This window comes from Hippichthys cyanospilos, chromosome 18 (genome assembly GCF_059441005.1).
Source record: "Hippichthys cyanospilos isolate Australia breed blue-spotted pipefish chromosome 18, RoL_Hcya_1.0, whole genome shotgun sequence".
Lineage (NCBI taxonomy): Eukaryota > Metazoa > Chordata > Actinopteri > Syngnathiformes > Syngnathidae > Hippichthys > Hippichthys cyanospilos.
Window position 1 is genome coordinate 8,620,016 of NC_142386.1, and position 24,931 is coordinate 8,644,946.

At 38.5% G+C, this 24,931-nt stretch overlaps 1 protein-coding gene across 1 annotated transcript in view; it reads right to left on the minus strand.

Moving 5' to 3' along the window:
* Nucleotides 1-984: 984 nt before the first annotated feature.
* rnf43 (ring finger protein 43) overlaps nt 985-24,931 on the minus strand; it is a 90,188-nt gene continuing 66,241 nt past the window's right edge. The window contains exons 3-9 of the mRNA XM_088439976.1: nt 10,649-10,723; nt 10,408-10,542; nt 9,443-9,541; nt 8,164-8,334; nt 7,977-8,079; nt 5,605-7,062; nt 985-4,975 (exon numbers count right to left, since the gene is read on the minus strand). Coding sequence (XP_088296102.1) covers nt 4,950-4,975; nt 5,605-7,062; nt 7,977-8,079; nt 8,164-8,334; nt 9,443-9,541; nt 10,408-10,542; nt 10,649-10,723 — 2,067 coding nt within the window. The 3' untranslated portion in view covers nt 985-4,949. The remainder of the gene's footprint in view (nt 4,976-5,604; nt 7,063-7,976; nt 8,080-8,163; nt 8,335-9,442; nt 9,542-10,407; nt 10,543-10,648; nt 10,724-24,931) is intronic.

The window sequence follows — 24,931 nt, forward strand, 5'->3', positions numbered from 1 at the left end:
TATAGGCGTCGTTGTCTTAACCCCTTGGAACCTAAACAGCATGCTGGAGGACATGAAACATTAGCGCAGTGCTTCTCAGTTATATTTTGCAACCCCCAACCCCCCCTGGAAAGGGAAAACATTTTGTGCCCATCTACTTGCCACGCTGACCATAAATAAGATTATTATCTATGACAATTGTAATCATTTTTAACATTGACACAAGGAAAAAAGCAATCTAAAAAAACTTTCAACAAATGTTTTTTTTTTTTTTAAATAGCATTAATGCAGGTTAACGCACGGGTGTCAAACTCAAGGCCCAGGGGCCAGATACGGCCCGCCACATCATTTTACGTGGCCCCCGAAATGCTAATCATGACTTCAAATTTCAGGCTAAAATACCAAATTTGCATGTTTTCTTCAATCGTCACACATTTTTTCCGTTACCAAAACCTGTTTTGAACAGTTTTGAAGCAGCCTCTGATTTCAAAATGTGTAAAATTTGACTTCACAATCACAAGGGCCCTGCAGCAGAAACTATAACTACATTGTGTCTCGTTATAAAAATGAGTTTGACACCCATGGGTTAAATGTTTGTCTAAGCAAGGTGTATCAAACATATGATCTGCGGGCTGGTTCTGGCCCGCAAATTGGTTTAATGAGCTGAAAGTTTAAATAAATCAAAAACTTGAAATGTCTTCTGATTATTAGTAATGTTAATGTTTAATGATTAGTAGTGATCTTGTGTTTTTATTATATCGTACCGAAATAAAAACATTCTAATGAATTTGAAGTTGTTGTATTAAAGTTATGAAAATATAAACCATGATTTTATTGGTCCTAAACCAATAAATACGCTGAATTTTGATGATGTGTCAATCAAAATAGAGAATTATTGTAGTATTTGAAGGTACCATAATTGAGTAAGATTGTTGCTGAGCTAGTCTATGAAGTGCATGTGAGGTATGATTGTCATGTAGCAAAATAGCAGCCAAAAGATTTATTTCAAAATAATTTATTTGCATATAATTGGAATGAAGACAGGTTGATACATTTGTGATGGCACAGGTTAGTTTCCATACAGAAAAAAATGGCCTATACAGAAACCACCCTTTCAAATCTGAAAAAAATGGATAAATATATTAGAAAATAAATATATTAGTGACATGTCACTATATTGAAATGTTCTATTATATCTATATATAAAATACAACACTATTTGTTTTTGTTGTACTCTTTTTGTACACAAGTATCTAAAATATACTGAGAGATCCCTTGGGGTCTCGAGGGATTTTTTTTGCACTCTTGGAAAAGGCAGCGTAAGATTCAAATTTTTGCAAAACACTCACAAGCAAAATTGTTTGAAAAATGTGTGCTGTGCCTTTTTGGGCTTGTTTCAAATACTTAAAGAATAGACATAGTTTTGTTTTTCCGGCTCCTGTATACACTACTCTTATAATTATTAGCACTTCTGGTTAGGATTTGTTCTTTAATTTTTGATAAATTATTATTTTTTTTTAAAATAATAAATGCTCAAAATAAAAGGAGGAAAATCCAACCTTTAATTCAAGTGCATAAAGTAGAATTTACTTAAAGGCTTTTAAATTGAATATATTTTAAGACATTTAACCCTCCTATTTTGCTTTGAGTATAATTTGGGTGTCGTTAGACAGTAATTTCCGAATAGTGTAAAATCCAAATTCAATCATTTTTGACCAGGCAGGGATTTTTGTTAATTTGTCAAGAACTGCAATAAGGTCATGTGTAAATATCAAAATTTTTTAGATTTTTCTTTAGCAGTTATCCTGCTAACTCTCAAATATTGTGACCCCTTGAAACAACAATGCAATTCTTGGATAATTTTGACCTAGGTTCTGTTTATTTATCAAAAATTGGCAAAAAAATAAGCATAAAAATGACATAAGTCCTATATTGAAAAACTACATTAAACTTTTACATCAGGGTCATTTTGATCCAAAACATAACAGGAGGGTTAACAGATTTTCACCAGAAGTGCCAAGAATTATGGAAGGCACTGTAAATATGCTTCACCCAAAGTGCTGCTTGAAATTCAGTCACGTCCATGGCGTGGAAACCTGCCATAGACAATAAGAGGCAAAAACTCTTGAGGGATAAAAGTGTAGGCATGTTCAAAGGTACAGTATTTCTGCATGATTGTCCTATTTGAGTCCACAATGATTGCAATTTCACTTCAACTGATGGAAGGGGGCGAGATATCGAGAAAAGGGAAACATTATAGTGGCACGGTTTTCTGGATATTTCCACAAAGCGCAAAGAACATCAGCAATGTGGTTTAACATATAAGGCTCTGCTAAGTGCTACAAGTTACATTGCAATGCCCAGGAGCCTTAACCACTATTGGCACTAAAGCGGATCCGCTCTTAAAACTGCCCTTTGTCAAAGTAAGACAACCAGGGAAAAGAAATTTGACCAGACTCCCATGTAGCGTGGTAAACTGCAAATGTGACAAAATAGGTTTGGTCATATGGTGTGGTTGCGCCGCTTGTCCAAAGGTCAAGTGGTGTGTGGTTGGGAGGACACAGAGGAAATCCAAATGTCAGAAGGAGATTATCCATGCTGGAGAATGTCAACTTTATGACAGTTGATGATGCAAATATTATGAATAAATTATGTTATTATAAAGAAGGGCCACACTGAAAAGCGACATTTTGCTAGGAAATCCAGTTTCAGGAAAAAAACAAGTAAATAAGAAAGTATCTTGGAAGAATAAACTTGTATTGTTTAAAAGTCATGAGAAAAGTCATACTTTTTCAACAAAAACTTGTATAAATATTAATAATTAGACCCGTAAGCATAGGGGGGGCTGCCCCCCACTTAAGGCATGCATTTCTTAAAAAAAACTGTATATATATTTTTAAATTAAAATTTTTATATGATCGCCGTTTTTGTCAGAATGTAGTTATTGATATTTTGGGGTATTTGGCTATCGTACAGAAAATTTGATTGAATATCAAGTATTTGAAAGGAAATTAAAAATATATTTTTTTTTTCTTTGTGAAATATAATTCTAAACATAGAAAACTAAATAACACATTTGCAAATAATTATCAATGACCAATCTTTATACATTTTTGATGATCAACATCTTTTTGTGACTTAATATTAAACTGTGCTGAGCAGCACACTAGTTTCTCCTCCAAATCTCTTCCCTTACACTTTTGGTCTATGAAACAAAAAGACACATTTGAGCCAGACTGGTTTGTTCAGAAGTGATCAGTAGGAACAGCAACTTTGTCAGGCTGTCAGTATCAAAGTGTGCACAGTCACTTCAGTCTTTCATGTCTTCCCTTCAATTCTTGGAATAACGACTTTTTTTTTCCTTGATATAGATATATTATTTTGTAACTGATTTATTTCTTTATTGCAAGATATGTATATGTTTTTAACATATACAGGGGTCATTGGTTTACAATTGTACTTACAAATGCCTGTTTACAAACTTAACTATCTTCAGCCCAACTGAGGGTTTTGCCAAGTGCTATTGAAGGTAACTGCTCTTGATCTCAACAGGTTGCGTTCAAGGTCGACATCCACCTGTACCGTTTTTGTCATAAGAATGTTATAAAAACTGTACATCTATTGGAGAACGTTTGCTCACCATTTGGCAGACCTTTGGTGACATTTTGGTGAACTGTGGTGATCTTGAACAAACCCTGATGAGCTCTAAAGAGGTATAGGGAATTTTCTAGTTTATTGTTGAAATTATTGTAGAAAATTGTCTTATGTAGGGCACTGCCTATTTTATCTTTCAGTGTGGCCCTAACTTTTTGACCAACTGGAATAAAAGTGAATTATTTTCCAGTGTTTGGCAATCACAAAGATATTCCTCAGGATCCTCCCATTATGCTGACTTGATGTCATGTGAACAGCATGTGGCACTTTAGAGCTAAGGCATGTATGAAGATTATTAACCCAGCCCGGTTAAAATGGATCTTTGGCTTCAGTTGAGGCTAGCAAAAAAAAATGGATCGACTGATTATCAATGGAGAAAAAAAAAAGATCTTTAATCTATAGTTGTCAATGGCGCTGAATGAGTTAAAAAGGCAGTGGGCGTTTCAATTGTTGGTATGATCAGTTGCTGGAGAAAATTTTAGGAAAAAGATTGAGCTGTGCTGAACAGATTGAAAAAAAAAAAAATTCCCTGTGAAGCAAAGCGCCAAGCAGGCAGTTGCTTGTCTTGGTGGCGACACTAATCAGTCGTTTTAAAAAATAAAAGCTCATACTTAAAAAAAAAAAAATGCTGAAAAGAGCTGCCATTGAAGTACGGTATTGAAAACAAGGCCCACAGAAGGCTCAGCTACCACTATGAACTTCCACCTTAATCAACCTTTCCCTCCGTCAGACTAGCAACACATGATCTTTTTAGGTGGGGGGAGCTACTTGGATGTGAAAAAAATCTACAGCAGTACCTTGAAAAAAAAAAAAACCCTGTGTGTGAGGCAAGACAAAATCTGGCTGAGGTAGGCTTGGAGAAAAGTTTGATCAGCTGAGGCCGGGCTCAGCAAAGAGGAAGATGAAGCTCACGCAACTGATGGAAGGCACCTCGGTGAGCAAATCAAGTTGTTTTGACTTAGGGGAGGCACGCACACATGGAGTCTGACCTCACGAGTGTCAACAGGCAGAACCAAAGCCCTTCACCACTTTTTTTTTTTTTGCCATACAATAAACCCTTTTTGGTGCAAAACAACAAATTTGGGCTTATCTTTTGGGGTTTAACCCAGAATTTCGTCACCAATTATTCGAAATGAAATGATGTTGCTAAGACATTCTGGAAGGGGGGGGGGAGGTGAACCCTGAGGGATTTTGGGAACGACTTTGCAAAGCAGAATGGCTTTACTATAGGTGGCAGCAGGCAAGAGTGCGAGCAAGTAAGAGGATCATCCATTGTGGCTCCTGTTGTAGCAGCATCATGTTAGGGAAACAAGTTCTCACACACCGGATTCCTCTTCAGATCCTGTGGACACAAAATGAAAGATACTTGTAAGGATGAGCAATAAATTCAATTTATTTGATTAATACAGTGCTTTTCTATTTTGCCAAGCCCCCTCCTAGGAAAGAGAAAACATTTCATTCCCCCCTACGATTACACGGGTTACAGCTTAGTCTAAAACAGAAAAAAAATATAAATGGTGAAACTTCTTATTTTATTGCAATTACACTTTTCATGACAAAACCAAAACCTTTTTTGTAGGTTTATATCCTGTCGAACATTTCTAAATATGCAAAACAGAAAATTAACTATTTATTTAATTATCTATTTACAACATTTCTATTCATGACACTTGTGCTTAAAATTCTTACATTTTTTACAAGGAACATGGTTTCGTCCAATTTTGGCTTTGGTTCTCGGTACAAAACGTAAAAGTACTTCATGAATGATTCCAAAGTCACTGCTTAAAAAAACAGATAGCTATTGTTTTAGTTTTTGATGTGTGTAGACAGAATTCGGCTGCTGATCTAGGCAGGGACTGATATTGCGGGGTAGCTTACAAGGTCTCTGACAATTCCAAAATCTTTTAAAATCTCAAAAGATTTGCACCGACCATTGGTCATGTAATAATGCATAAAAAAGGCAAGACTCACCCTGATTGTGGTATATTTTTTGGCAGTATAAACAAATGTCTGTGTTGCGGTCCGCGGCAAGGCCAAGGTGGGACCTGCAGGGAGCTCTCTCAACAGAGGTCTTGGTCCCCAGGAGTTGAGGCTCCGAGTGGGCCTCCTGCACCCGCTTTTGCCACACAACATGGGCTCCGGCACAGCAGGGCCAGTCGTCTATTCCTCCCGAGTCCAAAATGAGAGGTACAGAAAGCAGGGCCGGGCGCAGTTCGGGGGGAGAGCAGCAGAAGCCAGAGCCTTGGCCCAAGTGGATGCAGACGCTCCGATCATCCTGAAGGTCCAAGCTCTGGTGGAAGCGAACAGACGGGGGGTCTCGCACACAGCTCTGCCCGAGAGCTGCGGGAGGGTGTCCCGGGTGGCAGCAGTGGGTTTGTAGATGTAAAGGGATGGAGGACACCAGGACAGAAGGCGCCGTGCTTGGGTCCTGATCCCGACCCTCTGTCCCAGAATTGGGCAGATGTGTGCAGTCTGATTTTTGGCACTGGCAGTGAGCGGGCTTAGCGGGGGCCCCGGGTGAGTCTTTATCCGAGAGTAGTGCAGGAGGGATCGCGGCGGCACTGGCCCCCTGCTCCTCATCGGAACCTCTGCTCGGACCCTGGCTGCGCTCGCCGTCCTCATAGTGGTGGTGTCTATGGCGGTGGTAGTGGATGTGGCTAAAGACAGTCTGAGGTTGTTCCTCGGGGCAACCCATTTTGTTGACCACAGAATCCAGTGACCTGGGCCGCGCCTGGGCTTCCACCTCCACAGAGCCCGGCCCGTAATACACAAACGGATCATAGTCGCTGCTCAGCGAGCTGCGGAAAGTGGACCAGCTGCCGTAAACTCCCTGCAAGGACACGTCTGTACAGTTCAGAACCGAGTCGCTGGAGGACCCGTGGCAAGGCCCGGAGCTAGAGTCACTGGCCGGCCCGTCGGCCAAATATCCGCTGCGGTCCGTGCGGTAGCTGCCGCCCGAGCAGCTGCCCTCGTCCGGCCGGCCGTGGGCCGCCAACCCGCGGATTGGCGGGACGGCCGAGGACACGTGGTGCGCTCTGGAGTTGGAGGCGCTGCGCTGAGCTGGACAAGATGAGCGGTAGTTGTGACAGGATCTGCGGGGGGCGTAGTGGTGAGTCGAAGTCCTGAAGTTGGCACCTGTCCTGTGGGGCCTTCTGGTACCCTCTGCTGGAAGGTGGTACCCACAGGGGACCTCCAGCGGCCTGCCGGCGAGCAAACGTAGCGTTTGGCTGTCCATGGGAGAAGAGGTATTGTAGTGGCCAACGGACGGATACGAGCCCGAGGGCCCACGCGGGTAGTGCGGCCTCATGGAGAATGGGATGTCGTGTTGGGGGAACGGGTGGTTTCGCGGGCTGCTGTATGGCTGAGAGTGGAGGAAACGCTGTTCTGGACTGGACTGGAGTCTGTTCCTCTGGGCGTGCCTCCCAGCCCCTGTGGATTACATCCACACTTTCAACACATGCAACATAAACATTTGTCTTTCGGTACGTATGTATGATAATAATATAAAGTGGTTTCCAGCCCTCTGTTTGGCCTAGGCCCATATTTTAAACTTTTAAAAATTATTGTGTGTCATATGAGACACTTAATTTATTTTGCACTGTGGTTTTTATGAGTTTTTAATTAGTTTTTCTGAACAAACTATGTCTTTAGATTGTGTGTAGTGCCATCCAGGTCCGTTTTTTGAATACCTGTTTGAATTGCTCAACGAATCACTGCTTGCAAAAAAAAAAAGGTCTGTTTTGAATGACAGTTCCACAGAATGACCTTATTGATAACTTTCATTATATATATCAGTATATTTAAAGATAAAAGGATGTGGTATGGATTTTATACTCATTAAATAAAAACCAGTGTTAATTGTGTAGACCTGGTGTAAATGGATAAAATACATAAAGGTAAAAAGTTAAAATAATAAGTAAATATCGGTCATTTGGCTGTTTATTTTTGGCCATAATCGGGCGAACGATTAATCGGTTTGGCCCTTATGAACACACCCAAATATAATACTGTATAGACACAAGTCATTGTAAATTATAACCAACTTAAAAAAAAAAAACTCATTAAAAAGTGTGGATGTATTGTTTTTTTGTTGGCAACCGGACTAAAACCCGGCTTTCTTTTCCATTCATAAAATGCCTACTTCCTTCTCCATGAACCAGGATGCACCCTACTAACCACCAGCAAAACAATCAAACAAGAAAGGAGTGCCACTTTTTTTAACCTTTGTCCAAAGGTCAGCCTTTGTGGAGAACCACAATCTTCCAAGTAAGGTTCTCGTTACTTTTTGATAAAGCAGTTCTGTTAGGTCTCATTGTCGTGTCTGCAAACGGGCTTATCCTCACCCATGATGTTGTGCATGCACAAAGGACAAGTGCGGTGTTGCAGCAGCCAGGGATCAACGCAATCTTTATGAAATTCATGAGCGCAGGAGATGATCCTGAGATGCTTGAGTTCAAAACGGAGAGAAGGATGTTAATTAAAGGTAAATACATCTTACGGAGAGGGACTTTTATGCTTGATTCCTCTTACCTGGCCGTCCTGGAATTCCTCCAGGCAAATAGCACATACTGGGGTGGAGTTGGAGCTGGTGGCTGAACCCCAGGCCCCACGGGGGCGCTGTGAGCCCGAGAAGCCCTGAGAGATGTAGGTTTTGGTCTCCAATTGACTGATGGCTCGCATTGTTTGCTGATGCACCGAGTCCTGCACGATCAAAGGTACAATTTGAAATACTTGACGGAACCCCGTTTCAGCATCCTTTCTGATAGCCTTGATATTCTGCTTAAGTGCTTGTAGAAAATGTCAACTAGTGCTGCTTTGCCTCACTAGCAACAAGTTTGCAATGTTGTCCTATCGAGGTGGACAAAAGCACACTAGTGCATGACCCTTGAGAATGATTCCAAGGATATTGGTTATACTGATGAATAAGATAATGATTCTTTTAATAATCACCGAATCTGTTAAAAATTTGGTTGATATTTTTTTTTAAAACTTCAGTGCCAAACCTGTATTTAAAAAAGACATTCATGTCGAAAATGCACAGTAAAAAATATGATTTGGTTGCTGGGTTTTTGTCACAAAAGTAGCAAAAAATTGATCCTTGTTTTCTTAGTGATGGGCGACCCCTGAAAAAATATCGGTATCAGGCTTGCAACTTACCTTGTTTCAAAGTATAAATATTTGCAAGGCAGCTAATACCAGTAACCAGCTCTCTTTTCCTCCGTTTCATGATCTCCCAAAAAAATCTAAACTAGAAAAACAATATTGCCATGAACTTTATGAATTAAAAAAAAAAAGATTATTGAAATAAACATGTCTTAAGTATTGGTATTGGGTCCATACCTTCCCTTATTTCAAGATATCGGTATTTGTGAAGGGAGCAACTAGTATCAGTTCTCTGAGAGAAGATTTCTGATCATAAAAAGTAGAAATTAGAAAAATAAAATTGCCCTAAATTATATGGAATTTTAAGGAAAAAAATGTACTGGAATAAACAGGCCTTATTTTAAAATTCCATCAATGTTTAGGAAAATGTTGGGCATCCAAAGTATTACCTGTATTGGTATCGATTACTACTCAAGAACTGAGTTCTCGTATGGCTATCTGGCTGAAAAAAAGTGAATCAAACATCTCTAACGTTTGAACTCTTTGAGCAGTTTTAAGGTCACAAAGTAGACATTACTAAATAGAAAATTAGAAAAACGCCATTCATTTTATTACATTTCAAGCAAAATACTATATTGAAAACTGTAGCTCTTTCTTTAAAGTCATGTCATTGTTTTTTGAAAATGTTATCACTGTTTTCACTTACCCAAGTTCTATTGGACTTGCACTTATAGCGGAAAGCAAAGATGAGGATGATGGTCACAACAGCCAAGACAATGGTGAGCAGGATACTCACGTCATGTGGCTGAAAATCGAGCGAACATCAATTTCAATTCAAGACTATGACAAGCAATAAAAAAAGACAATTTAACAGTCACACATTCAGTCAGCAATAATACATTCTTATGCACACAAGTTAAAAAAATTAGTACAGACTGTAGGCATGGACCAATAACCGGCTATATGATTTACAGTGATCATAAAGTCGAAATCAAGTAATGACACTTATCACGTCCTCTGCGCCTTTTCTGGATCCTACAAGGCAGCTCTCAAAACGCAACTTCTTAAAAAGGCAAATGTAAGTGCTCGTTTATGATCAAAAACACTCATTTATTTTTAGTTAGTCAAATGAACTTGCTTTCTGTATAATTCTGTATAATTTTAGTGGTTACATGTAATAACATGAGGAGTTATTTTGAGGGCATATCACACTGTTACTTTAGAGGATATTTTTTTCAAAGTCGTGTGGCAGTTTGGATCAGTGATATGGTATCACCAGTGCTTGCAAAGTTGATTCAACAAGCTGCCTCTGAAACTAGATGGCAATTGCTATTGTTTTTTGTTTTGTTTTTTTAACTTTTTGGCATGCGTGGAGGATAAGAAGCCTTAATAGATTCTTGATTAAAATAGCTTACCAGTGACAGGGAACTGTAACTTGCTAAGAACAATTGAAGAACTGTAAGGATGCTAATGTTATTTATTTGTCGTAAAAGGGAACCCATTTCTTAATGTACCAACGACTCAATATTTTGTTTAAAGATAAAACATTGTTTAATGAAAAATAAACAACAGCTTTAATTTTATCATAGCATCAGAATCTGGTATCAGCCCATGTCTAGCGCAGAGTTTAGAGAAGATTTTGTGCATGTGTTTATGTGAGCCATCGCATACCCATCTGGGCTGCTCGACCAATATCTCAATTCGAACTTTAGCCTCCTCGTTCTTGTTGACCACAGCCATCAGCTCCTCAGCATCCTCGGCATCCACCAGCACGACTGGCCGGGGAAGCGAATCCGTTTTTTTCAGCTGAATGGCAGGTAAGCAAACAAGAAAGATGAGAACATAGCAGACAAAATGAAGGATCAGCGTTTTTTTTGACATCCGTTACAGGCCCGGTCGCCTTCACTCTCACCTCGGCAGCTGCGTTGGCGTCATCGCTGACGTCAAAAATCACCGCCTGAGCTCCCTTTTCCAGTGCCATGCGAGCCTGCAAGAGAAAACACAAGATACACATTATACTACCAGTGGCAAGAGTACAAATCATTTCTGAAAGTCATTAAAGGGTAGGTCATCAAAATTTGTCTTTATGGAATATGAATTAAGCAGCAAAATGCATCCATCTCAGGGAGCAGCCATTTTGCCAACTTGGTCTCGAGTGAAAATGACTCCATAGTTGCTCAACCACGGCTCCGTTTATGAACATTACATGACCAAACTCGTAAAACATTTGAACTGTGATCATCGTCATTATCATAGTAATAACCAGGGTAGGTTCTCCTTTTTTTTTTTCTCTTTTTTTTTTTTTGGTAATCTTCCTAAATGGCAACATGAGAAAAAGATGTGAATATAGAGTGCACAAGCCAACCAGTGTTCAGAGTAGAACAGGGACTAAAGCAGGCAGGACACTCTCAAATTAGGTAGACTAAACATTTCCACCTCAAAGCTCCGCCAGATTCATGTTTGCGCCACAGTTTTCTAAAAGAACCTTTCTTGCAGCGATAAACCTTCTAAACGGTAGTTAATGTTTGTTAACCTTAAATTGTAATTGCAGGCGCGCTAATGCTAATCGTGGATGCTAACCGTTTAGCATAGGTAACTTTTGTTGGTGTGTAATAATCCATTTTTTGAAGGTAATAAACAATGAGTGTTTTCATCCACTCAATTCAACCGATGTTCAACCTTTGTAAAATATTATTATGATTATTTTTTAATTGAAGAGGGGTATGTGGAGGGAAGGGGAGAGTTGATGCTTAATTATTACTTAATTATTTGATGAAAATTGACTTGATATTTTAAATTTTAAAATGATCACATGACAGTCCTAGTTGAGCTGCCAAATTATTTTGAGAGTCAAATTTATAGTACTTATAAAAACAAACAAACATGAATGTGAGAGAATCTTCTCAAATTAACTGTCTAAATTGACAGAACACATACAGTTACGTTTTTTATGCAATTGTAATCATAAGTGCAAATTTATTAGCAATATTAGCAATAAAATGAGTGAACATTGCTTTGATGGCTTAAATATCTGGGTCAACACTGACTACAGTAGCACTTGCTATAAAGAAACTAAAGATGTGTTCTGATAAGTTGGCACAACTTATCAAAATATCAAAATAGTATTAAATATAAACAAAGGCTGCTCACAAATGCCACCAATATGTACAGTACTATAAACATTCCACTAGATGGCAGTCACGCAATGAAAGCGTGTGTCCTCGACACATGTTCAGCTCCCTTGTGAAAATGTGTTCCTGGGAATCTCGTGGCAACAGTACCAACTTGTTGCCCAGCCAAAATTTTTCTCATAACGTTGAAGAGCGTGAACGTTATTCCCAAGTGGGAGGGAAGACGTTATGAGGAGTAATGCAGGCAGAATGAGAGCAAACAGAGAGGAGTCATTTGATTGTTCACACTTTGTTAAGACTGCTCCAGGTCATTACCCCACTAAGGGCTAGCAAAAATATTTATTCACATATTATTTATTTGTTTTTTCACACTTTGTTAAGACTAAATGGGTTGCTCTAGGTCATGGCAAAAACAAAAACTCCCCAAATGATGATAACAGCAGTTACTTATTCAATTCATTCATTAATAAGGCTCTGTTTTTTATACTCATGGTAACTGCAACACCAAAATGCATATACCCGATCATTCATGATTATAAAGTGCCAAACACTATGACCAACCAACAGTTAGATTGACTAATAGGTTCTTACTATTAATGTCAAAATCTTAAACCTTTATATACAGTTACCAATATGGTTAAATATTGCAAAAAAGAGGGAAATGAGGGTTTTTGAATTTCCCTTTCACAGTGCATTCCCAGCCAGTTTAGGTGCAGTTATCTTTTTTTTTTTTTGGGGGGGGGGGGGGGGGGGGGCAGATGTGTCTGTGGTGTGTTCACACAGCTGTTGTGGCTTTGCACATTGAGAGAATTAGATACCACACTATCAGCGTCTGGGATAGCAACAATTGTTTGCAGTGCAAGGTGGAACTGAGTTTCAAAGATGAACTTCCCACGCTAGAAGGAGCTTACCCGCAACTACCAGTCCAGTACAACATTTAAACAGTCAGTTACAGAGACCTCAATAGGCAGGCCCCTTCAGGATCGGTGGAATTGGTGTCATTTTATTGAGGTTGAAAAAACAAAAAACAAAAAAAAACAAAAAACGACCAAGTTGGGTAAATTGGATAAGGGGGTTATTTGCAATGGCCTATTGAAATAGGGACTCCATTGCTTATCTTGGTTCACCAACTAGTGACAATGGCTGGTACTACTTGTATTCGTGTCCTTAAATACAATTGCGGATGTAGTAGTTTGTGAGCTTTCATTAAAAACAATAATGGTACATGGAGCTTCCCCCGAAAAATAATATCCAAGAAAATAACCTGTCACTACAATCTATAGTAGCTTGGTTTTACGTGTTCAAATTTTAACCAGTAGGGGGCAATCAAGCACAAGAAGAAGATCACGACGAAAAAAAAAACAGGAAGTTATTGACCTTATAGGAGCTAACAGGCATGTCCTCTCTCAAGTTTTCTGGTGGAATATTGTTGAAGCAGAGTCTGAAAGTGAATGTAAGGACACTATTACTTGTGCAATGTAAATATAACATCATGTATGTGTGAGCTAAATGGTGGGTAATCTTGTTCACATAGTAATCCTCTAGCACGCTAATGCTAATTGCGATTGTAATAGGTTACTACACTAATTTTGTTGCAGTCTAAAACTTAGCATTTTAGAAGATAATAAAAGTTGTTATATGTACTCAATTTAACTCATGTTCAACCTCAGATTCTTAAAAGGGGGGGGGGCGTGGACGATACAAATACGATAATTAGGATTGTCATAATCTATAACTTGATGGTAAACAACTCACGGGGGTTTGATGGCTATCAAACAAAATGACCATTATGGGAAGCTGACTGCAGAATGTCTGTACAACTTATGTTTCTATACATCAACAAAACAATATATTCATTGCTGCAAAAGATGACCTGAATTCAACAAGAACTCAACTCAATCAAAAATTCAATTAAGTGAATTCTTGATTGAGTTGAGTTCTTGTTGAATTCCTGTCGTCTTTTTTTCCCGTAAGCAGTTTTCTTGTTTACTCATTCCTCTGTCTGGCTCTCAAGTGAGAGCCTTTTATCCCAAAGCAGCTGCATGCTGCAGCTGAAAACATTGCTAAGAAAGCAATGAGAGCATAGCGAAGCCGTCGACTTGGTGACAAGAGCTGGAATAGAACAATAAACCTGGTATGGTGCATAAGTAAAATATTGAGCTCTGTAATGATGCAATAAGAGTACCAGAATGTCCAAATTTGATCACACTTTTGAATGAAGTCGAAAGGACAGAGAAAAAGGCTCCTTCTCAACAAGAACTGGGTTGACCTAAGAGGCCAGCTCTGTGTGAGGGCGTCTGCTCTTTCAACAATGTTTGTACTATCAAACAAAAGCTTACAAACGCTTTTGCAGGCATCGCCAGTGGAGAGCGTGAAAATAAAACACCGTCTTTCCATCACTCGCTGTCTTGCATCAGGCATCTGCCGACACTTAATGAGTAGGGAGACACAAGCAAACCCCCTGTGCAGTGTCACATACACATTCATGGGGCAGGAAGGGAAAAAGCATAACTCAGTTGAGTTAATGAAAAACCTTGTTAGTTGAGTGACACTGTTGCGATTCCAACATTTTTTAACACTTCAAAAAGGGAAAGTTAATACATGACAAGCATAGAACATACACTTACTTTGTGTGCATGGAATGTTAAGGAAAATTTCCAATAAGTTAAATAAAATTAAAAAAAGACTATAAGCCAGATATTTTCACATAAAGTTGATGTATGGAAGTCTTTTTAAATTTCTTTGTTTATATTTAAAACTTTTTTTTTTAAACTGCCTGGTGCCTACATCAAGCTTATTTTCAACATAACACCATCGCAAACAGATTGTGAAAATACTGCACCAGCACAACAGTAACATGCCTGGTTGTGTTTACTATTTAAGATTGGCTTGTAAAAAAAACTGCTGATAAAGTAGATTGAACTATAAGCCGCTGGGTTCAAAATGTGAGAAAAAAAATTGCAGCTTGTAGTTCGAATTTTATTGTAAACAGTAATGGACGATAAAAAGAATTGCACTTTTGCATTGCTTTTCTACTTCAGGTACTCAAAACTCCTTAAACTGACTTCTTCTGACACAGCATGAGGAGCAACTGGCGATTTGGTGTCTTACTCAAGTACACTTCAACATGGCCACGATGGTCAAGGAATCGAACCTACAACCTCTCAGTTGGGCAATGACCACAGTACTACTGAGCCGCGCTGGCACCAAAAGCAAAATGAAAATATTTTCTTCTTAATGTGGTATCCAAATCCGGCGCCAGATGATCTTTAGGGCTGACTTTACACTGCTAGCTTTACGTGACTACGTTTTTTTTTTTTTTTTTTTTTTTTGCTGGAAGAATTTAGAGTCTTGATATGGCAGTGTAAACAGAAAAGAATGCACAGAATTTGAAACAGGTCTCTTTCCAATGTTCCTAAAAATCAGATACTAATTGGATGTGTCATTACGAGCGCTATTTAAATAGAATCAATGCACCCTATCATCAAAGAATCATGCGAAATGAAGGTCAGACCACAGCGAGCTGAGCTTTCTGGCGGCGCGTTTTCAATGTGGGACAGTGAGGATTTTCAGTTTTATGGAAAAAGTTTTTTGGGGAAAAAAAATGTCTTTGCTTTCAATGATCAATAACGATGTGGAAAACCAAAAGAAAGTTAGTACTATCTTCACTCACCCAGTTGAGTGGAGGTGCGTTCAATGTCCACCTGACACTCCATAAACTAGCTGTTACGTTTTTAATAAACAGTTCCTGGTGATAATTTATTGCATATTTCAATTTCAGCAATCTTAGTTACCTTCACGATTGGTCCAATTGAAAAGTTGAAGCTATAATGTTACCAGAAGTTGCTATCCCCAGATCCACTTTCTTGCTAATATTATTTATTTCCAGCTAAGCTTTCCAAGAGATTTTCCCGACTGTGTCACGTTGACTTTGGAGAGAAAAACAGACTCATGAGCATAAAGCAGACAAATAAAGCCACCTGGAATATTTGCTACACCTCAGTATGAGCAACACTCACTGGCCGTTCACTCTAATCACGGCTCCTATTGAGTCAACACCACATTGAGCCCGTGATCTGCCCTCTGCTTCAGTGGGTGGCCCGCTTAAGACCGACCAGCACTGTTTGTTTACATCCCTGTTGAAGTGCGCTCTGTGAGCGAGTGAGCTGGCATCACGTTGCATTCTCGACTTGATAAACACAACCTGAGGGACGATATGATGTTTTTATTTCACATTCACATGAGTGAACGAAGGTTTTTTTTTTTTCAAATTTGTTAGACAGAACTTCTGAGCCTTGCTTGCTACGAGACCTGCTCTGCTCCACTGTTGTATGGTGTTACACAGGGATCAATTTTAGGGCCCTTGCTGTTTTGACGTTCTTTTGAAGTACCCTACAAATTAAGCTGGGTTGAGTTCTTACACAGTGCTTGGGGAACATTTTCATGTATTCATAAGTGTATAGTGTATGTAAAAATAAAACATGCTAAAACAAATACAAACTTAAATAAAACAAAGCACTTTCAAAAACTGAAAACGAATGAAAATTGACAAAACTAAACCTAACTGAATTCAATAAATAAATCAAGGGATCTTTTGAGGCCAATGCCGATTTTTGGCAGAAAAAATATTGATTACAATTAATTATCCAATTAATAAAAAGGTTTATAATGAAAAAATAACATTTGTTTACTATTTACCACAAACAAGGGTCAACTGAAAATATATTGTTAAAAAAGTTACCAGAATGCATCATGTGGCTGAATAAATTTAACCAATTAGGTTTATACAGCTATTAATCCTTGTCATACGCGTTTGAGTGACCAGTAGTTGAATGTGTGTCATATTTAAAAGTTTAGACTTGATTCATTGGCAGTATATTTTATTATTATTATTATTATTTTTTTAATTCAGCTCTGAGCTGTGAGCTTTAGGTTGTGTACAATAAAAAAATAATAAAATTCGCTGCGTTTTGAATGACAGAATAGAATGAAATTATCAACAAATTTGATATATAATCAAGCATACAAGGTTATGGTATAGACCAATGTACAAATAATAATGCCATCATTATTACTTGTATACACCTCTCAATGCGGAATATCATATAATAATACAAATAATAATAATAATAATAATACAAATAATAATAATAATAATAATAATAACACAAATGAGCTCGTGTACGTTTGATGACCTACTGTCTGCTTCTCACATAAGATCTAGTAAGTTCAAATAAGGCAACTGAAAATTAGAGAGGCCCTAACTGAAACGTAACTTTGTATATGTATTTGTAAAAAATTGCAGCAATTTTACCCATCTTTAGACAGGCATGAAAAATGACACAGGATGTTTGCCTTTATTTTGCAACGAGATTATGCCTTTGTCAGTAGGTCTTTATTAAAAAACAAAAAACAAAACACGCAACCAGACTAATTCTATTTATAATCAATCAAGCGTAATAGCTCTCGTGGGGACCATGTAGTTTCTCCTCTCAGTGTAACTACCCACATCATTCAGCGCATGGACAAATTACACAGTGGAATCCTACGCGTGGCGTGACGGAGTGAGAGTGAAAGAGGTCCTGAAAAAGAGAAAGGCCGAGAGGCGAGGGGAAGACTGAGGCGTGCATGCTGTGGCGCTGCCGTTGCATTAAAGTATCTAATGACAGAGTACAGAGCCGAGGGCCTACAGGCTGGAGGCCGACTCTCCCTGCCCTGTCATTTCTCCGCAGCGGCTCGGCACACGGGAAGCATTACTGCGGCCCAGGGACACGCCGCTTGGCTAAATGAGGAGCAGACAGGGGTGTGGGCGGGTGGTGATGATAGCAGGGTTAAATGGCATTGAAAACAGGTGCAGTATGCATTGATGTTGTGGACATTGTGTTTGACAAGGAATCCACTTTAATGCAAAGAATTTGACCCGCAAGGTCTTCTGCGCTTTAACATAAATAGATCATTTCTTTCAGCGCTAGGGTTCTCCCTAGAGTTATAAAGCGGAATACATCTCAAAACGTCTGCACGCATGACACCACTTGAGGTGTCAATGCTCCATCCAGGACCTCGCTTGTTTTACGTTTCATGGCTTTTGTTTGGTGACACACAAACAAGCTTGAAATAGAGGTGTGAAAAAAAATAAAATCGATTCGCATTTACTGCCAGCGGCAATGTCAACTTCAAAATAAAAACGTCAAATGACACATGGACATCAAATTAATGGCTGTTGTACCGCGTTTATTTCAACGATAGCCGGTTGCCAACTTTACTCCTTGCAAGTATTTTTTTATTGGCATTTCATTGTCTCATATAACATCAACACACTGCCATAAAAAAAAAAAAAAAATCAAAATTCAAACACAGATTTCGGACACGAAGAAACCTCTAGCTAATTATGCTGCCATAGTTTGACACAGCACAAGTCTCCAGCCTTAACAGTAACAAAGTGGTGCATTCAAATACACTCAGACATTTCAAACTCAGACAGAAAAAAGGTCCATCTATGCATTAAATGTTAATAACTGCAAATATCTAAACAATGTGGGATTTCTATCATCTGTAAAAGTTGAAAGATAAAGAAGAATGACTCATCGACCCGAAAATCGGAATCAAATCGAATCGCGAGACAGCCAAAGATTCCCACTTGTGGTTTAAAAACAAATGAATCAACATGGGCTGCCAGGAAGGGCAAAGGTGAGTAAATTATTTTCATAGCTGTAACGTAAGCTTCAAACTCAAGTTTATGACATCAGCTACTCTCCAGGATAGCTAGCATGCCGTTTGTTGACGTTACCTTGGCAGCTAATGTTATCCTATTATGTTGTTATGTTATGTTCCAATTTATGTTAGTATTGGTTTAAAACAAGGACTGTACATGTGTTTCTGGTCAACAGAGAGTGTTCTGAAAACTTAAAAAAAAAAAAAAAATACAAAGCATGTTGGTGATTCCACACCATAGCAAAGCACCTTTGTCAACTTAAGGCTAAGCTTTCACACCTGTAATTTGCTTTCTCAGAATCGGTTGATGGGTTTCTAAATACAGGCTGTGCACCCGACCCGGTTTGCGTTCACACAGTAAAAATTCCAAGCGTACCGAAATGCATCATCATAACCACATGACGATGCTCCTTTGGCTTATTGGTCACAAGTATGTACGCAGGATGTCGTTTGCCTTAAAAAAAAAAAAAAGTGACAGGTGAATTTGAAGTACAGCAAAAATGGCATTTAATGATAACTTGTCATTTATATGAACTATTATGCTAGCCACAAAAATTCAGTAAAAAGAGTGTTGAAAAGAAGATGCGCTGCTATCGGGCAGTACTTACTGCAAACATGTGAAACCAAAGCCAGAGAGCAAAACTTAGTACTAACATTCTGGTGTTTTTTTTTTTTTGCCTAACTTATTATTTGCTCGATTATGGAATAAAGTCTGCTTGGGGAAGTGAACAGAATAAGAATTTCCTCGTGTGGTATTACTATACATATGGCAATAAAAAGTCTTGAATCTTGAGTTTTGTTAGGCGTATGCTGCACCTAAATTTGTTATGTTCACACCTCGCAAGAACTGAAACAAGCTAGCATTAGATACACTTACCAACTAAGTACACAAAATTATTACTAATTGACAGTAAATAATTCCTTCAATTTACTTTTCCTCAGAGATTTCAAACTACAAAACGCTATTGCGCGGTTCACTTCAACAACTGCCCATTGCAGGCATCCTTTTCACATTATTTCCACCATTAAAATAACAATCTGGTTTCGTCATAGGAGAACTTAAGCTTTTTTATTCCATGAACAATCGCTCCTCCAAGAATGACATTCGGCCTATTAAAAATACTTCTTGAAACTAATAAATTCTTTGGACACAAAAGCAGATGTCAAATCTGAAATATCCTGTTAGATCTTTCAATTGGAGGCATTATGATTTTATCCAAATTATGAATACCACTGTTTTTACAGTGTGTTATATGATGGAAGCGTATGTTTCTCTAGGTGACCGATTTCCTTAAATGGGCATCATCGAAAATTCCAAAACATGTTTTTGAGTTTTCTGATGATATCATACATGGTTAAGGTAATATTTACAGTATGTTTCTTGTAGTCATACTTTTTGACTTTGGCAATAAAGACAGTGGTACCTTGACCTAAGAAATGAATTTATTCTGTGACCAAGCTCGTCATTCACCGCACCAAGATATGTCATGCATTTTGGCCGTTTAAATTACTGGTAATTGAAAATACAATGATTTGATTTAAAAAAAAAACAAACAAAAAAACAATTTTTAAGGGGTGGCAGTGGAGGTGTCAACTTATTTTTCAGATAGAAAAAAAAACTATTAGATAAAAACCAATGAAAGAATCAATTGAAAGAAAGGTTTAAAATTTAATTAAGATGTTCTTGCATAACACATCAAGGTTGTCAGCGGCTAGTAGCTAACAGCTAGCTGCTAGCAGCAGGTATCCAGTAAGCGCTGGATCTTCGTCTCTACTTTTCAAAATAGTCTAAAAGGGAAAAAAATACTGCCCTTGATGCTGATTGCCTAATGCATTTGTAGTTCTTAAATAAATTTTCAACAAATCAGGCTTACTGAGATGTGCTTTTTAAGCCAGCATAGCGCTACGATGGTTCTCATTTCAATTTGTCCCATAATCTCACCTGTTAATTTGTCTAAATAATGAAAAAAACATTTATTGCTTTACAATCTGAATGGAACCTAAATGTTTTATGTAACTAAATGTATTATGTAAAAAAAAGTTTGTTGTTTAATACTACCTGAATCAATACCAAAGATGTATTTTCTTGTTCTTTCAGAGCCGAAAGACATTTCTTACTTTAGTACCAGATGACCTAGTATTATTGATTACTTTACGTACTTAAGTATTTGATTTTTGGGACTTCAATACTTAAAGTATTTCATTATTTTGGTACTTAATAAACAAAAGTAATCAGTTACTTCAGGACTAAATTATCCAAAGTAATAGATTACTCGAGTACTACGTTGCTCAAACTGATATCCACCTTTCATACTTCATAATTCATTTAGTACCGGCCATTTTCTGACCCTCTTTTAGCCAAATGTCTGAAATAAGAAGAGAGCATGAATAAACGATTGAATGTTTGGGCTCTTAAAAAATGTAATAATTTCTTTGGGAGCGAATGAGTTTAGTGAAAGGTTTATTTTGTGTATTTACTGTTCTTTAACCAGGTAAAAACACCTTTTGTCCACTTGATTATTGAATAACATCTTTAGTCGAATATCCAAACACCAAAATATGCAATAGCTTCGGGCCTCAACAATAAAATACATTAAATTAGACATTTTGGGAAATGGATTGCATCTTCTAATTACGTTAAGTGTGACAACAAGTGTAAGTGCACGACTAATTATTCTGTCTGTGTGTTATGTGCGAGCAAGTGACTGAGTGGCAGTTGAATTGGATGAAGGAGGGAAAGGTGCGGCCTTTCTACGTATCTATTACTTTGCTTTGATGTGGGGCCACTGGAAAAGGTAGGGTGGTGGACGGGGTTCGAACGTGAGGGGGAGGGCCCGTGTGGCATGTCGGGGCAGGTGAGCCCATTCTACGCTCTCAGGTAAAGTATTAAGCCCGAGGGGTGGGTCTGAATCACGTTCTCCTCCTACTTCTACTTCCCATTCATGAACGCGTTATTCCGAGACAGGCCGTCATGAAAAAAGGAACTCAAAGTGTGTCGGGATGATTCACCCGATCTTCTTGTTTGAACTCATTCAGGCCCGGACCAAAGCTCTCGCTCTCTCCGCTCGCCCTCTCTCGAGGGGGTCGCGGCGTGACGGGGATTTGAAATGCATAGCAAAGGTGACAGGAGACAGCCAAATGCCACCTGACATGCAATCGCTTGCGAAACACATCTCGGAAACATGAAAGAGGCGGGCGGAAGGTGCCGGCAGCGTGTGGCGCAGATGGGACTGATGTCGATGCCAGCAAAATGTGACGATGGGCCCGAGAGGCATGACTCAAATACACGCGCAAGCGCACGCGCTCAGACCGAACGAGATCTGCGACACCCAACATCTAAAATCTGAACAAGTTGAAGTTGAACTCCGGGAGTTCTGAGGGGCTACTGTAATTAAAAAAAAAGCTGTCTAAACATGAAATATGCCTAGAATTCTTCAGGGCTGCAAAATACTGGATATACTTTAATTACGGTGGCGTTTGACTGTAACATGTATAATTTAGTTAACCACCTGGGTTACATGTCAGGCAGAGAGATGGGATAAGCTTTTATCATGCAAGGATTAAAAACATTCCAAATTCCACCTTTGGTTGCCTTTTTTTTCCCCCTTCTCCATTCTCTCATAACAAAATGCTTGAGACCACAACGGAATCTCTATTATTCATCACGCACTCGAGCGAGCTATTTAGGTCGGGGAATTTGTTCTTTGAGGATGGAGACACAGGCCCTGAACTCATTCGATCCCAAAGACGTATTTATACGTCTTTACATAGTCTAGACATTAAAACCCAAGTACTTGTTTATTTATTTTTCATACAAGGTTCAAGAAGGATCTGAAAATAGCTGGCACTTTATCACAAACAAACGTGTCTGATTTAGGACCTTTTAAACAACTAAAAACTTTAGAACCTTTCAAATTTCATTTGTATTGATCTGCAAAAAGAAAATCAACATAATGTGTCCTCTTTTGGATCATAGAAGAGATCTGAAATAACTTAATTATTAATAAATATTTGTCCACAAAAAAAAAAAAAATCAACAACAACAAGTGGCTCGTGACATGTTGGGTTGAACCAATCTAGTATGGGGGAGAATCTGTGATTTTAAACTGATGAAATTGAATAACCCACTACACATAACATTCGTTTATGATCTTATATTTTCCTGACACTTTGAATTAATTCAATAATTATTATTAAAGTATTTTTTTTGTTTGTTTTACTTAGAGTACCTCCTGGAGTTCCTTCAAGTACCCCCATTTGAGAACCAATGATCTCGACATTCAATTCCAGGTACAGTGCAAATATCCAGTAGTTATTTATTTATTTTCCAAAGAACAGATTCAAGGAGGATCTGAAAATAACGGGTACTCGATCTCAAATCCCGAAGACTCAAAGACATATTTGTACGTCTTTACATAGTCAATCCATTCACTCTCAGGGATTTAATTACAGGATTCTTTTATTGTTTTGTTTCAAGTAAAACGAGTGAAAAAGGGTCTGAATCTTTTGTACTTATTTTGCACAGACAGAAGGCCGTCTTTTGCCTTAACCTTTCTCTGCCTTCGGCATCACCATGAGTCAGAGAATCCAATTAGAGAGCCTTTCCTGACAGATAATATGCAGATAATATCCTTGTTTTCACAAAGCATCCTGTTATTTAATCAGGCCTGTAAGTGAGAGCCTGACACCCCTCCTACATTGGTGAGCTGCCTCCCTCGACTCCCGCCTGCCATTCCTGCCCTGAGCACTCCATCTCATTCAACAGCTCTTGTAAGCTTCCAGGAATTCATTCTTGGAATAGGCCATCCAGTAAGCCATGTCTTTCTCCAGATCAAACACACACACCGAGCACAGTGACACACGCTGTCTGTAAACACGCAGCATGACAACAACAAAGCTCGGAAGATGTACTCTATATTCAAGCTTGCCTTGCGCAACTGCAACGAAAACTGTATATCCTTATTCCGAATTATATCGCATATACATATCTTGCAGTATTTTAGCCAAGGGGGTGGCACACTCCTGGAAGCGTGATACCTGAGTAGTCGAGCCATTTCGTACTTTGACAGGATGGTACCACCTGGGTGAGATTTCAGCTCCATAATGTCAATGCTTTCCCTTTGATGTAACATACCTTTGATGTAGAGATAAAAGGATTTGACAAAATACTGCAAGTGGGTTAAGATGATATTGAATGTGTATTTGTTTAGACTTTTCCATATGACAAAATGAAGCAACTTTTGTTACAATTTCCAACTTGTCTAATGTTCTTACTACTTACAGTATTACAGAGGAAGGCAATATTAAATGTCCCATCACTTAAGCACCTATAATATGATACATATTGCAATGTATCGCTGATCCTGGTGTTTATTTTGAGTAAAACACTAACATTTTAAAACAAATTTAAATCATAAGAGCCAGTCTTTTGTAAGGCTTTTTTAGTGAATGGTTCTTGAATGAATGTCTCCTTTTAAAGCGCCAACACAAGTAAAGTCTCATCACTATCCAAACAACCTTTTGAAAGATCCATTTTGATGCACTTTCTTGCTATTCCAAGTATGAAAAATAACAGGGATATTGTGATACTCGCCACGGCATACTGGTGGTTACATAGGGGGAGGAAAAAAAAAAGAATCACATAACTGTTGATAGGTAAGGCTCTACAGTAGATATGGGCGATACCAGTGATTTTTTTATTTCATCTGATAGCAGGTAATATCTATCTATCTATCTATCTATCTATCTATCTATCTATCTATCTATCTATCTATCTATCTATCTATCTATCTATCTATCTATCTATCTATCCATCCATCCATCCATCCATCCATCCATCCATCCATCCATCCATCCATCCATCCATCCATCCATCCATCCATCCATCCATCCATCCATCCATCCATCCAAGATTCAAGAGATTTATTGTCATATGTATAGTTGTACCACAATGAAATTCTTATTCTGTTCACTTCCCGTGCAGCAGACTACATTCCCTAATCAAACAATAAATACATTGCAATAAATAGCAATAAATCAATCAATAGCACGAAACAACAAACAGAGACAATGGTGCTAATAATGTAGTGAAGAATATCATGTAGGGCAGTGCAAAATTTTAGTGCAAGATGTTGTTTTTTATGCATGCAGTAGGAGGCAGATTATCTATCTATCTACCTATCCATCCATCGGTGTATTTTATATATATACAAAACTGTGCTCACACTAGTGGGGGCATACGCCTTGGTGGAGGGAGGGGCACCCGTTACCTGCCAGCCTATCAGAGGCAAACAAATTTTCACAGGGCACACATAGGTATGCAATCGTCTACGAATACCTCAGTAAAAGTCAGA